We start from the raw sequence: 15,867 nt of genomic DNA, 5'->3' as shown, positions 1-15,867 counted from the left end.
CAGGATCAGGGCTCAAGTCGAGGGTATACACGTGGGGGACGCAAGTCGAGGGTACACGTGGGGGACGCAAGTCGAGGGTACACGTGGGGGACGCAAGTCGAGGGTACACGTGGGGGACGCAAGTCGAGGGTATACACGTGGGGGACGCAAGTCGAGGGTATACACGTGGGGGACGCAAGTCGAGGGTACACGTGGGGGACGCAAGTCGAGGGTATACACGTGGGGGACGCAAGTCGAGGGTACACGTGGGGACGCAAGTCGAGGGTATACATGGGGGACGCAAGTCGAGGGTACACGTGGAGGACGGATTCCACTTTATTCAGATGGCGGACTCAGTCCCTCCCCGCCAGCTAAAGAGAAACATTGGACGTCCTTTTTGAATTTATGACTTAAAGCAGACCTCCTGGATCAAACCCCAGTCCTCAGGTGTGTAGGCCAGACACTTCACCACTGCACTATATAACCTGATAAAAAATAAGAAACAACTAAAGGTGAAATATCCCATTTCGGTACTGCAAGTCCCAGTGAACACATTTGTATTGGTTCTTGGAGTTTAAAAGATGCACACCTTTTAACATTTTCAAAAACACTGTTAGAAGAAAATATCCTGTCTTGGTTCTGTGTGTGTGTTGATTTTATGAAAGGCAAATGCCATTCATCCTGAGCAATTTGGGTGGTTATGCAAAGCCAATTTAATGAAATGTGCATATTTCGCCTTGATATGCTAATTTCTGGCAATGTCACATTCCATTGTGTTTGTTGATGAGTCCCCAAACTTTAATTTTTAGGACATGATCCCTGGTCAGGATACTTGCTAAATCGCTCCAGGGGGCGTCCCAAACATTATTAAGAGGACATGGCGCAAACTGGTTGCCTGCTGACTCTAACACAAATTAAGATGAGTTATGTGCACGCGTTCACAAGGCAATGGCAACTGCCAGGTCGATCTATTTGCGTGGGGTCAGTTCAGAGCAATGTTTGGAGGTTCCAGCACATTGCTTAACGCCTTCTGGTGAGGGACATGTGTGCACTTGTACGAGGATGCCATCTGCCTGCGTCCCTTCTTTGCTTGCTGGCAGGTAATTCCCCCAGAGTGACAGCCACCACCTCTTCCTCCTCACACCATCTATTGTTTTCTTGCTTCAGACAAATCCAACCCTTCGAAACTAAGCCAGCACACTTTCATTTGTTGGGTTTCTCCAAATGCTAAGCACCAATGTACATACATAGACAGCCTTCAGTGGTAACCTGTCTGTGGCCTGTTGCCTGATCCTAGTGACTGGTACTTCCTGTGGTCTCTACACTGCTGTATCCTGTTGTAGAGTAATCTCAACTCTTACCTCATCTCATGCGTTTCATCCTCGACCAACCATAATGAATATGGCCCACAGGGGTGTTGCTAGGTCTGGAAAAGATCCGGGGCTGCGCAAATGTCGGGACTGTTGTGACTCGGGGATAGCTAGCCTTTTGGTTGTAGCCCCTGAGCTTCTATCCAAGGCTAAAACCAAAAGCCCCCTCAGCCCCCAACGCCTCTGAATACTATCGGCTGACTAGTAAGGGGCGTTTCATTTGCGCTCCACTCAAGCTGCAGTGGATTATGTACCAGTGCTCCCATTCTTGTCCACTCTCTTTCCGTCAAACATAGATTCTTCTCTTTGACTCATAACAAAGGCCACTTTTTGTTCTCCAATAGTATCCAGCTGAAAACTCTAATGCTTTGTTTACAGATACAACAATAAAAATACAAAAACACTTCCACACCACCTTCTCCCTAAACCGACTTCCTCTTTATTGAATCACTTGTGTCTGTAGTATGTAGTGTTTCCACTTCCATAAGTCTTTGCCTCACAAACCTGAACTCTGCAATTATAAAACGTTTGCTTCCTTTTGGATTGATTCTGTCCGTCCTCAAGAAGTTCTACAGGTTCCCTTCACTCCCGCGCACTGTCATTTTAAGACACCGTCAGAGTCTGGAGAGACCTTTCTGCTGGCCATTTGCTGGGGTTTGGTATGGAACTGTTAGTTGTGCTACTTCAATATCCATAGGTTAATGCTGGAATATGCTCTCCAAATGAACGTTTTGAATACTTTTGAAAAGTTTTACAATTGTTTAGCTTTGGAAAAACCTGTTCCCGAAAGCATTCCGAAAGCAGGGAACAGTCTTATTCGCTAGAATACGTCCTATTCTGAAATTTGTAACCTTTTTCCTATCCACAAGGCCCTCCTTCTAACTTTTTCCCAGCTCTCAAAACTTCGGGAAACTTTGAACCTTTTTGGCACAAGGCCCTAGTCAACTTAGTGTTGGACTTTCTAAATTGGGGTTATATTTCTATGGACTGGCATTGCAAATAATAACCATTGACTTCCCTTTCAGTATTGTGGAGTGGGGCATTGTGATTTTATTGCACTGGCTACTGGGGCTGTATATATGTATTTTATTATTAGTGTTGAGTTATCCTTTTACTTGCCTATAGTCATTTATATAGTGTTTGCTTGGCCATAAATAAATGTAGTATTTTTATAACTATGGCTAAGTGTAATCCTTAATTACTTAACTTGTGGACTCGTTGTGGATCCTTTAACAGACTCACCCTTCCTGAGATTTGTCCTTGACCACTCTCCATGCTACCTTAATTGGTTTGTCTACAGGTACCAGAATTTTCCCTGTTCACTAAATAGGTTGGTCTTTTATACATCTATCCAGCAGCCAGAGTGTAGAAATCCAGTTTAACAGCTCAGTGAAGTCAGTGACCTCAGATGGAAGGTGATTGGGCGATCTAGCGGTTATAACAAAGGAGGTTAAAGGAGGTCAAAACATCTTTGAAACGGTGAACAAGGGAATACCTGTTAAAAGACAGACCATTTAGACAACTGACAATCCAAATGACACTGACCACTGATGCCTCACTTTTTCTGGGTTGGTGAACACATTGCCAAGAATTAGCAGCCAAGGGGCATGGTCACAAGAGGAAAAAAAGTACCACTTAAACATACTGGATCTCCTAGCCATCAGGATGTCATTTCTATCTTTTCAAACAAGGTTGAACAGTGTGTTTGTCAACACACACAACACCACAGCAATGTCATACATTTCAAAACAGGAACACATTCCATAGCTCTGTCCAAATTAGCACAATAGATATAGGGTTGGTGCATCAAGAGTCATTTCCATCCTAGCACATGTTCCCAGGCAGAGCTACCTAGTGGCATAGATGTATTTACAACAAGGCAGCAGAGTGCCAGGGGAGCTGCATTTTATTGCAGCATATTTTCAATGTTCTTGGTATCATTTTTAAATGTAAAGCCAATTTTGTTTCTGTCTGATCCACAACACTGCAAATAATTTTGAGCTGTTAGCAGTCATTCCACTCTGACAGTTAATGTTTTTGATGGCCAAACGTGTATAGATGCTTGATATTTGTAAATGCATTATTGTTAGGGTGGCTTTTGTTTAAAAAAACAACAAATAGGACTCAATGGGAATGGGGAACACAAAGGCACCAGCACCGTTAGTAACGGTGCTGGTGCCTCAGTTATAGGTTGCCTACCCTGGCTGCTGTGTCTGCCAGGGTCTGCCCTGCCGGGCACAGCGGCTCCGGCAGGCAGACCCGTAATCTTACCAGCACCGTTGTTTCCGGACCAGCAAACTTGTAATGAGGCCCATAGTATTTCTAAGAGCACATGCATGGTCCACACATTCCAGAAGCAGCTCCAGTCAGTGTTTGCCTGTGTTCACCTGGGAAACTTGCCAACAGTCAATCTGCAGTGACGGATAAGGTCAGTGCAGCCTGTGCAGGGAGTACAGCAATTACTGTACTCCAGTTAAACCGCACCACTCTGAGTGCCAAACTACCTTATATACCTGCATTTAGCCTAGTGTGTAACTGGTTTTTTGTTGCACTGCTCAAGTTGTAGTTAAGGGTTCTTTATTATACTGTTGATCCATATAGCCGTAAATTGTAACCACACTTTCCCCACTGCCATATTGCTTCAATCTAGGTACATTTCCTCCACCACTTCTATGTATCGTGACATGCATGTGTACTTTGAGTCGGTGGGTGTTGGGCCACTACTGTGTATTTTATATCTAGGTGCATTTCTCCACTGCTCTTTCATTACAGTCTATAAGATAGTCTGCTAGATGTCTTGGCAATTATATGTGCACCTCACTTAGAGGGAGTTTGAGGGTGGGAAATGTGTTGCACTTAGATGGATTTTGGGGGTAGGTAATACATTTCACTTATATGGATTTTGGGGTTAGGAAATTCTTAGATGGATTTTGGAGGTAGGAAGTATGTTGCACTTAGATGTTTTTTGGGGGTGGGAAAGGTGTTGCTCTTAGATGGTTTGGGGGTAGGAAATGTGTTAGAGGATGTATTTGGATTACCCCTTCTGTGCTTAGAGATCCGTCAGTATGGCTTGCCACTGCTCCTGGGCCTTGTTCTACATCACCCAGCCTGTTGCATTCGGTAGACTAGTAGGATAGGCTGTGCATAGTACCCAAAAAAAATCTATGAGGATTGTTGGCTTTTTATTCCCCACAGCAAATCGGATGACACAGTGCCATCAAAGATAAGCTCCATCTGATCTTACGGTATGTGGACATCCGCTGCAGGCATGGTTATCCATCCACGCACTCTAGAATGCAGTTACGACTATGTCAAATTCGGTCTAGCAGGTCACAGTATGGTTTCGCGGCAGAAACACCAAACTTGCCTCAACACCTCTGCCATTAGAATACAGCAACAGCCTATGCCAAAATTTGTTCTAGCTGGATACAAATTGAGTCTCCTGCACTAGTGCTTTCGTGACCTCCCGCAGTACACGCCCACGTGCCTGACGTCTTGGATTGCTTACTGAAATCCTAATCTTGGCCAAATGCACACAAGCATATTAAGCCTCCTCTTACAACTATCCCATAACTGGACTTTAGTCCTCGAGTGCGTTCCAAAAACAAAGCGCATTGAGGCCATACAAAAGGGCAAATGGCGCTATACAAATGACGACTACAATACAATACAATATAGTGTGGGAAGGGAGCTGTGTCCCTTGCAAGTGAAAGGGCAAGACATTCCTAATAGTGTGAATGGCATCACAGCCCTTATGAGAAAGAGAAAGATGGGAGAGTGACCCCTTAGTAAGCGGGAATATAGTGAAGTGCAACAATATAGTCCCAGATTAGGAAGCAGTGAACCAGACACTATCCTCTTGGTGTGTATTACAAATAGTGGGCTCGTTGCTATATCCCCGCAAAGAGGACTTGTGGCAAAGAATCGTTTGGACTCTGTTTCCCAGTGAATGTAATTTGAGGCTAGAAGTAGCTGGACGCTATATACTTGTGATTTAATTTGAGGCTAGAAGTGCCTGGGCGCTATATCCCTCTGATGTAATTTGAGCCTAGATGTGTCTGGGCTCTATATCACGAGAATGTGTTGTTTTTACAAAACCTGGCTGAGGCCAGTATGCCCCCGTTAGGGAGAACCTTGACACGTTGAGTTAAACTGATCCCAAGGAGGAAATCCCTGTTACATTGTAGATACGTCTTTAGACCATATAGGCGTTTATTCCAACCACCTCCCATTTGCAAATACATTGGGCATAAATCCTTACTTTTCGAGTTACGAGTTTTGAAGATCCGCCCCATTCCCTCAGATAGGCCCCCAAACGCAAGCCGCAGTCTCTTGCCTTATCTGAAGCGCACTGTGACCCTTGAGCCACTGCCATGGACGGCACATGAGCTCCCATGCCACGACGCCAATATTGCTGTTTGGCTACTGCACCACGGACGTGGCTTCTGCCCCCAATGTACATCATCAAAGTGGTCTTCCTTGCAGAACCTCCAAAATCCTTTGTTGACGTGTGTTGAATATTCTACAAATCATGTGCCAGAGATGCTTAAAAATCACTAATAGCCGTCTGTGGTCCATCACTAGAGAGCGCATCCCGCCCTGCGGACGCAGAATGGCCCCATGTAGTGCTCCAGTGATTCTTGGTCACTGCTCCCCTATGTACTGACATTTCTTTTTTCGCCAATAAATCAGTCGTCATGTCCAGTCTGGCTTTAGTGGCTAGACAAGACTCATGCCCATGAAAGGAAGCACCCATCACCTGCTCCCACCCTTGATATGATGTTTTATTTGTATCGCGCTCATACAAAAGTGTTTCAGGGTGGGAAGAGGCAGGGGAGGGGAACAAGGGAGAACAAAACAACAATCTTACTGGGCTCAGTGATATTGAGAACGTGCAAGTGCAGGGGAGAGGGAAGGGGAAAGTGCAGGGGGAGAGGGAAATGTGGAAAGTGCTGAGCAAAGATTAAAAAAACAAGTGGTAGTGCAGCCGGCAAGTGCTAGGTTTAAGGCACAGACAGGGGGTGTCTGATAAGTACAGAAAGGGGGGGACTGTAGGGTTACAGATACAGACCCAAGTCCAAGGGTTGCCAGGAGGAAGTGCGGGTGTGAGGCAGGGTGGGCAAAGTACTTGGGCCCAAAATCAGAGGGTAACCAGGTGCATGATGCCAAGCAGAGCAGATCAGCAGGGGAGAGGTCAAGAGAAGGAAGAAGCAAAGAGGAAGCTCTTGAGGTGCTTCCGGAACCGGAGATGGATATCCTCAATTTTCAGAGTGTCAGGGGGCTCCAGCCTTCACTCTTTAGCTCAAAACGACCTTGAATCTAAGATCTCAGCTTGCACTTTTATTTTGGTCTGAAACAACTTTTGGCCCCCAGCTTTCCGCACATGCGCAGTTGTGGCTCTCAGGATATAATGCAATAGAGAAACTCCCACACCGCATTAGGTATACCCCTGTGTTAATAGTTCCATAGACCCATAAGGAAACTTGGCAGAACGTGAACCTAGGGCTAAGGAACGTGCGCTTCTCAGGGCAACACTGTCGGGATTTACTCCCTAAGAGTGCTAGCGAGAGAGGCTGTGGATGATGTTGTGGATACTGTGGAATGTTGAGAGCAAGATGCGTCCAAGCAGGAGATTCATGCCCTGAGAGTGGCAGCTTCCTGTGATGGTAGGCTGAGGCATGGCTGTATCTCTGGGTCTCGTACATTCCTGGATCGAAGTACTGCCAACTTGAAAGATGAAGCACAAAGAACTTCACTCTGATTTACCAGTGACTGAAGTGGATTCTCTGGACCTCACTCTCATAACATTTACCTTCAACTCACACAGATAGTCAAGTGCTCCAATACTCTGTTCTCATTGTTCTGGTGTTTCTTCTCCATGCTAACCCTCATTAAAAAAAAAGCCAGCAGACAATCCAAATGGACACCAGCGGTGCATTGCCAATCAGCACTGGTCTATCCCCTAGTTTGGGTTTGTTGTTAGTCGATGACCTATCAGATTTAAGGATGTACTCGCCACTACTATGCATCACTAATTTAGCCTCGAATAGCATCTATCAGCACTAGTCTATCCTTTGGTGTGTATAGTTTCTGGTAGTCGATGCCATCTTTCAGGGTATACTTCCAAATACTATGCATTACTAATGTATCCTCCAATAGAAATTAACAGCAGTGCCCTGTCCCTTGGTGTGCATTGATTGTTAGGCAATGCCAGCGTTCAAGGTACACTTCCACCTAAAGTGCATTGCTAATGGAGCCTTGAAAATCATCCTTCAGCACCGGTCTATGCCTTAGTGTGTATTTATTGTTATTTGATGCCAGCTTTGAGGGTGTACTTCCACCTATGGTGCATTGCTAATTTAGCCTCGAATAGCATCCATCGGCACTCGTCTATCCCTTAGTGTGTATTTATTGTTATTCAGTGACAGCTTTGAGGGTACACATCCACCTCATTGCTGAGGCAGCCTCGAATATGACCCATCGGCACTGCTATATGTAACTGACTGGAAATATCCAGGTAAACTGCCCGCCTCTTGTCCAAAACCTTGATGATGGTATGGCTGGTGACCGCAACTCGTTTAGGAGTGAATGGGCCTCATTCCGAGTTCGGAGGCAACCACGCCGCTATTTGCGGCATGGCTGCCTCCGAACTCGTCCAAACTCCGGCCTGGTGAATGGAGGCCCAATCTGCCATTACTGCCTCAGCTGTGAGGGAAGCGGGCACTTACTTCTGATCCCCCTTCTCATTTGCCGGCAAATTGAAAAGTAATTCCTCAATGGAGGGGCACCATTCAAATACTTGAGCTATCACTTGCAATGTAATTGATCAAGTGTAAGGGGGTCATTACATGTTCCCAATGTTCCCCGGTCCTGAAAAATTGCTGGTATAATTGCTGGTAATTCTGGGACTGGCAATTTTACCGGACCGGGGAGAAACAGGTTTGCCATTGGGGGCACTGACTTACCACCAGGCCTGACCTGCCAGTAAATCAGGTCATGGCTGGCAAATAAATGCTGGAATTACCGGCACCGTTACTACCAGTGCTGGTAATTCGGGCAATACCCTTCATGAAATGTTGATTTACCGCCCTTTCAGACGTTTGTAAAATCCTGGTACTACCAGGATATCAAGCAGTGAAAACGATAGGGGCAGTTTGCCAGTATCCTGCCGGAATTAGCTGCGGGATACCGGCAAACTTGAAATGAACCCCTAAGTCTTGCAATACCATCATTGTGCATGCATGCATGTACTGGGCTTTATATAGCGCAAACCTAGCTGTTAATCACTGGTGCACTGTCCAAGAAGGCGATAGATAAAATGATGAGGTTCAATAACATGGATACATTTGAAGGATCAGCTCCTAAGCAGATAATTGGAAGAACATGCAGCCATAAAGTGAATTTGTAATTTTTCACTTAGAATTCAAAGTATGCTACCCCACAGGTGCCTTGTTGTTCACTTTTAATAATGCACAAACTGGTGTTCGAATAATATATTTTTCATGATCTGGACAAATACTTACTGATATTTTCCATAGCGCAAGAATGCAAGGTTTCTTTAATCAATGGTCAAGTTGAGTGAAAATGTTTACTAAAGCAATAAAGCAAAAAAAAAAAAAAAACCGTTGGTCCTGGAATGGATCATATCTGAAATTCAATGCGGTTTCCCAATGCCTTTTAGACTTTGCAACACCCGAATTAAGTGCACGTCTTTTTGTGTCCCCTCTGTGCAGGAAGCCGCTTCATCCTCCTGGAGGGGAGTCAGCTGGATGCCAGCGATTGGCTCAACCCCGCCCAAGTGGTCCTCTTCTCGCAGCTGAACTCCAGCGGCCCGTGGATGATGGACCTGTGTGCAAGACGCCTCCTGGACCCCTGCGAGCATCAGTGCGACCCTGAAACTGGTAGGCATCAGCCGCTGTGAGTAGGACATGTCTTGCCAGAGTGGCACTGCCCTATCATGGGATGAGGTTGAATTGTTGGAGGTATATGAGCTTCTGCTCCATCTCTGATCTGGGCTTGTGCTAACCGTAGTACTCCAGCTGCCGCACCGCTCTGCAGAGTACTGGTAAGATGATTTGGAAGCGGAATTGCTCATTTCTGACTGGGTAACACTCCTGTCTCCACTGCCGTTGAGTGCAAACATCTCTGAACTGACCTCTGGTTGTCTTAAATCGAGGAATAGTGGGACACGCACACATGATTTATTGTAACCATTTGTTTTATAGTCCATATTTCTTCCCATTTTCCAAATGCCAAACACTCAAAAGCCTGTTTTCATTTTCATTTTGCCATCGCAGGAAAACAGTCATTGGTTTATTCACACCATCCTTGCTCAAACTGATTGTTGGAAATGGTGGCGGGTCCGGGGGTTGAGGAGGTGGGTGTTGCAGCTGGACACATCTTTAAATTCTCTTGGCTGAGCCTGGTTTCTCACCCCTCTGAGTCCCCGGTCTCATAAGAGTTTAACAGATGTGGCCATCACCCCATGCAGTCACATTATCAGCTTGCCATTGGTACTCGACCTCTCAAGCACTCAATGGGAGACAGCCCAGTATATATCTTAAGTGGATGGAGAATTAGTAATACCCCGATGTTCAAAAACAACTACAAATGAGCAAGAACAATACAATAAACGTATTCCTCATTGTACACATCAGAGCGAGCTTAGATGTAAGACCGGTATTGATGAGAATTTGGAAGGGTCAGGTAAACAGGATTAAAATTATAGATTCCTTTCAGAATCCTTGAAGTGAGGCTGCTTTGGTGCAGAAGGTTGGCTTCTGTCCCAGCCTTGTGTTTAGTTCCCTCCCTGGGACTATGTCGGTGAGAACAAAAAGGAGTCGCTCAACCATTCTGCACACAGCACCGTTCTGATGTCAAGAGTCCTGCTGAGCATAACATAATTGGTTCCCAGTTTTAACACTGAACACAAAGACAGGACGTTCAGAGACTCTCGCAGAAGATCTTGGTCTCTGACGATCTGGGCTGGCAATCTTACCAGGGATGATCCTGGGTAATCTAGACCTGAGGCTCCTGTTCACCAAGGAGGAATTTACTTTTTCTCTTTAGCGTGAGCGAGGGGACCCATGTATGTTGTTCAAATTACGCTCTACAATCTGTGTCACCGCATGCTCTCTTGTGAGGATATCACACTGCCCTAGTCCTTGGCAAATGGATTAAGGAGAGTCTGGATCTATCTGGCTTTTCTAATTCTGACATTCCATCCGGAGAGAGAGGGGATTTCTGTGATCACAGTAGAAGCCCACCACACCCTGCTTCAGAAGGAACTACACCAGACATGCAGTTATTATATTAAAGCAAATGCAATTAACCCTAAAAAGCTTTATTAAGCCGGAACTAAAAGGGATATCATACAGCATTGATTCCTGAAGGAAGCAAACTACACAAGATAGCTCTGGGATCTACTTCCCTTCCGCGCAGGAGAGAAAATAAAAACACTCGCCATCAATATGGATTGGTGAACATTGAAAAGGCAACATTTGGCTGAGTCACAGACAAGTACACGCGACACTTACAGAAAATAATTGTCACAATAAAAGCAATCCTGGGAGAATGTCCGTGCCATCACAAACACCGGCCGACCTTCACCTACATGATTGTGGAAATGTCTAAATGTACGACTTTGTGGCCATTTCTTTTCACTTTGTTTGCCTTTGTTATTCCACAATTCCAACTGGATCCTGTCTTGAATATAACAAGGGAACAGATATGTCACATTCCCCTATAGAAACAGGCAATTATCAGTGAAAGGAACTAAATTTGTAGCTCCAAAGAACCCTTCAACATTCATGGCAATACCCGACATTGGATATTTTCCCTCCCATATACAAGAGTGGGACGACCCAGTGTCTACAAGAAAATAAAATGATTTGCCCCCTATTGTCACAGCAAACCTTGGTTCCTTTTGGGGTTCTGGTGTCACAGATAGTACTGAAACATCAGCTCACCCTGTTAGCTGTCTTATTGAGGGTATAAGCTCATCCCCGACCCCCTGAATGGATTTCCTCCTGCCACAGTGACACCCCCTATCCTAGGTGTGAGTATGTGCCCTGTGTTTGCACTTTGCTGTGTTTGCATAGGCACTTGTTGAAACTGCCCTTGCAGTGGGTACATTTGTACTTGCCATTGCTGTTGTACATCCTGTATTTGTGGCACCTGTGCCTAATAGGACGTGTGATCCTGGGCAAAGGTCTCTCTTGTTTGGGTGCTGTATGGTGGTGGATAAGCTGTCTCCCCTCTTGAAAACTGTCTGTTTTGATGCACATTCCCTAGGCTCCTACATATGCCACAATGTGCCCTTTTATTCCACAATTCCAACATACTGTTTTACGCATCATGATAGCACCCATATCTGACATATTAGGATACTGTATCCTTAGAGCACTCCAAACATCTGCCCAGCATTTATTAAATGGTGCTCCATCAAGTGCTGTGTTTTGTGCTGTGACTCTAGCATACCCTGCTCACCTCCATATGTCGTCAGCCCTCTCCCAAGAATAGCTGCCAGTAGCCCTTTTATTTCTCCTACAGCCAGCATGTTTCCTCCTGTCATTTTCTTTAATTCGCATATCCAGTTAAACCAGGCAGCTTGCATTTTAAGTTGTCCTTATCCATTTGTGGTCATGGAATGTATTGTGATCTTGCTTCCCCCTTCTCTAACAAGGGGAACTGCAAGAACCACATCCCATAGTCGGATCCCAGTGCTCGTCTATCTATGGCAAGACTAATCATCCATATTCATCTTCTTGTTGGCAATGACCTTAACCTACTCACATACGGTGGAGACTCTCCTTTCTCACTACATGATACTCTTTGGGGAAGCTCAGGACATGATTTGGCATCTGGTGTTCTTTCCTTGGGCTGTTCCAGATTTGACAGAGTTACCTCTTTATCCATTGGTACGTTTCCTAGGGACCCCCTCCCTCGGCCCCCATGGCCCGATTTTCTTTCCCTGTCTGACATTGCTAAACCCCAAATGGTGCGACTATCCTCCTCTTCTCGATCTAAATCTAGATCTAAATCTAGCCTACTTAAGGACAATGCTCTATGTTGACTAGTGAGCATATTTTGTTCCTCAACCTGTGATTTCGATATTGGGTATTGTCCATTGCTCCCTCGTGTCCCATACTCACTATCCTGTCTCAGTTGTAGATATACCATGTCGATCCTTTCCCCAATACTTTTTGCATCATCTCTTTCTTCTTCTCATGCTACCTTAGGTAGTCCTGGCAATATTACCTCCAAATGGGGAACCTCTGTTTTTCTATGCAATTGTATTTCCTCGCTTGGGCTCATTCATTCCTTAAGGATGAGACTGGCAACCAACCCTTGCTGCCTCCTATTCTGTTTTATGTCTTTGTCCTCTTCCCTTCGCTTTCTCACATTCCCTTTTTACCCTTTCTTCCTCTTGCCTTTTTTCCTCTCTTCTCACTTGTCTTCTTTCTTCTTCTTCCCTCCTTCTCTGTAAAACTCCTGTCCTTCACTCTGTGTGCTTCTTTGTTCTCTCTCTTTCTTTCCTTCCTATCCCTTTCGTCTATCGCTCTTTGTCTATTGTCATACTTCCTTTGTTCCTCTGCCCGTTTTTCATCTTTTTCTTGTTCCTCCCTATCCTCCCCAATCTTCTTTCTCATTCCCTGCCCTTCTTTTATTTCCCATCCTTATCTTCCCTCTGCTTAACCTCTTTGATGTTTTGCCCATCTAACTTGGGTAGTATCTGTTCTTTGATCCTTTTGTACTGAACAAGCGTTACCTCGTCAGTCCTATCCTTTTCTCCCTTCCATCGCTTAATTTCTTGGTCTATATCTGTCGATATGCTCGACCACTCACCTCTTTCTTCCTTATCATGTATAGACTTACAGGCATCTTCCTTACTTTTGCTCTCATCCAGACTGTCGTCGCTACTGCAAGTGGGGGGTTCATATGTCGGGTTACTATACTCCGCCAATTCTTTCACTGCCTTTAAAGGATAAACTCCTATTTATTGTGGAGTTATACTCTTAATCTCGGACAAGTAAGAGAAGCTGAGGGCTCAACACCCTCCCGCTTATAATGATTAAGCATCCACTCCTCCGGTGGCAGATCGTCCTTCTCCTCTTGGTATATCTTCCAAAGTTCTAAAATTGCCAGACTTTTCTCTAATTTCTTTCCACTATATGCAGTATGTACGCATGTGGTCATGTGTTGTAATACCGCTTTTGACAATGATATCCCTTGCGGCCATGGCATGAACATTTTGTCAGCTGTGCCCTTTACCCATTCTGCACTGTACTGTTTGAGCTTGGGTGCATGTTGATACTTACCAGGTGGTTAATAAAATCTCTATCTTACTGCTTAACCGTCACCACTTTCAATCTTAAAAAAATAACAAATATGAGCCAGCACCATCAATCACCGCTCAATCCTCTTTTGTTTCAACAACCTGCCTGTCTTTTGATTGGCCCCAATTGTTTACTACACCTTAACTTCAAACAATGGTACTTCAAACCTTTCACAGTTCTATTACTTCTTGATACTTCACAAAACAAATAATACTTAAAATAATCACACAGTACACATTAGTAACCCCCATGATCACCTTCTCTTACTTATAACCGTTTATAATAAGATGTATACTTCTTTCGCCTCAACGTATTTTACCTTATACAGGGTTTAAGGCGTCAACTTTCACGGTCTTGACCATGCCTATTCCCTTGTATTAATACTCCCGTTGGAGTTTGAGACGTCTGCTTCTATTTCCCTTGAAATAGGATTACTTAGGATTTCCTTTATCTACACAAAATTTCCCGTTACTCAAAATATCACAATCCCGCCCCTTTATATTGCCATTTCCCTCAGTCTACTTACATTAATTCAATCAATTTGAGGCCTTCGACATCGACTCCTCCTTCAATCCAACCACTTCGCCTTCCATCCACAGAGTGCCAGTGGAAACCGAGCATGGATTTAGTTAAAGGGGACCTGGCCACTGTCTTGATTCTTCTTGCAAGTTTATTTCTATCGGCCACTCTCCACAGGAAACTCTGTGATATTCCAGCTAATGGCGGAGGATGCCCGATCGTCTGAAATTCTGGAACCAAACTGGTTTGGATCTGGAACCATCAGCACTGCTACCATGTGAGCATAAGGGCCTTAGAGAGGAAGGACTATAGAATGGATGGGATCCCACCAAAGTAATTGAGTCCAAATAACCTAACCAACTCAGGAAAGTGGCAAGGTACTGTTTTATTAGCAATGATCTAAAACAGGGAGGTTACAACGAACATCAATGGACGATTGCTCAGTCTCTCAATGATTTGCACACAAAATGCGCTTCTTATGGACGAAATGTGTCAGAGTGACTTCCTACTATGTGGGAACAGTGAAAAACCTATCAAGGGTCGTGATTGGTTAAGGGATACATCTAAGTATACATTTCTATAGGAGATAGGATTGTTATTGGCTGTCCGTTATCAGGTGGACAACTTATGCCTACCTCTAAAAAAACATGTAATTTCAAAAACATTAGATACACAATTTCTCATTGGTCTTCAAACTATAATGTTCTTCATTATATGGACTGATATAATTGGTTGGACGCTTGTGCCATGTCTGGAACATTTGGTTCATTTAGCAGCACGTAAACCTAGACCCAGGTGCAAGGAGATAGGACATGAAACTACCTCACCACCCAATTAGCCCAGAATCTCTCATCACCCATGCCATCTGCCATGAAATTGTATTTGTACTTGGCCTTGCAGAGTATCCTTGTTTTTGAGAATGCACGGAGTGAGGGCACTCGCTATCGTATCTGGAACTCCAGGTTCAATCTCTATTTGCATCCTTCGCTCACCTGACAGGAGACCACGATTTGGTCCATTATGCAGCTTTTAAATGTGCTAAATGAATTAAAGCTTTGCATCCGTTGTGTTCTTTCTTGCACCTTAACGTGAGAAGGTTCATCCTCCGCATACTCGTTCTTCTTCAGAGTAGATAGCTGACCTTGATTTCTAGAATCACGACTTCAGGGCAGGCATCATCGCTATGCAGCTCCATGAGCCTATTATTCTTCTGTGACACAGTGTTCTATTCCTGCTTCATGGGTTCTGGCTTACATGATACCAATGTCCAGTTTCTATATAATGATGGCTTTGCTTGCATTCTATTCACTACTCAGAGCCAGCTTTTATGATGACTTAATCTACTTTGCGTTTCAGCGTCCGTACACTTATTGAACTGTTGTTCTCTGCAGTATTTTGGGCATTTGTAATGTTCTTTTCAACTTCCTTACTTTGTCATTGGCCCTCTAGAATCCATACATTATATTTAGGCAGTATTTTGAGACGTTGTGCACACTTTCTTATGACGTCACTAGCTCCTCTTTGCTCTTTCTGATTTTCCTTCCGGGAGTTCCTCCTGCAGGTTATCATCACTTTGGGGGTACATTCGATAAGGTTCTCTCAATGGGTGTCTTCTTCCAAACTCTTGCTGCAGTATTGGCACAACGGCTTGTGTCAAACAC

At 44.6% G+C, this 15,867-nt stretch overlaps 1 protein-coding gene across 2 annotated transcripts in view; it reads left to right on the top strand.

Moving 5' to 3' along the window:
- Positions 1 to 15,867, top strand: part of ASTN1 (astrotactin 1) — a 1,300,999-nt gene that overhangs the window by 741,437 nt on the left and 543,695 nt on the right. For both annotated transcript variants that reach the window (XM_069641148.1, XM_069641147.1), the window contains one exon: positions 9,083 to 9,250. In XM_069641148.1, coding sequence (XP_069497249.1) covers positions 9,083 to 9,250 — 168 coding nt within the window. The remainder of the gene's footprint in view (positions 1 to 9,082; positions 9,251 to 15,867) is intronic.

Source organism: Ambystoma mexicanum, chromosome 1q (genome assembly GCF_040938575.1).
Source record: "Ambystoma mexicanum isolate Mex_15411 chromosome 1q, UKY_AmexF1_1, whole genome shotgun sequence".
Lineage (NCBI taxonomy): Eukaryota > Metazoa > Chordata > Amphibia > Caudata > Ambystomatidae > Ambystoma > Ambystoma mexicanum.
The sequence above is the reverse complement of the archived record's forward strand: the minus strand, read 5'-3'. Positions and strand labels throughout refer to the sequence as shown.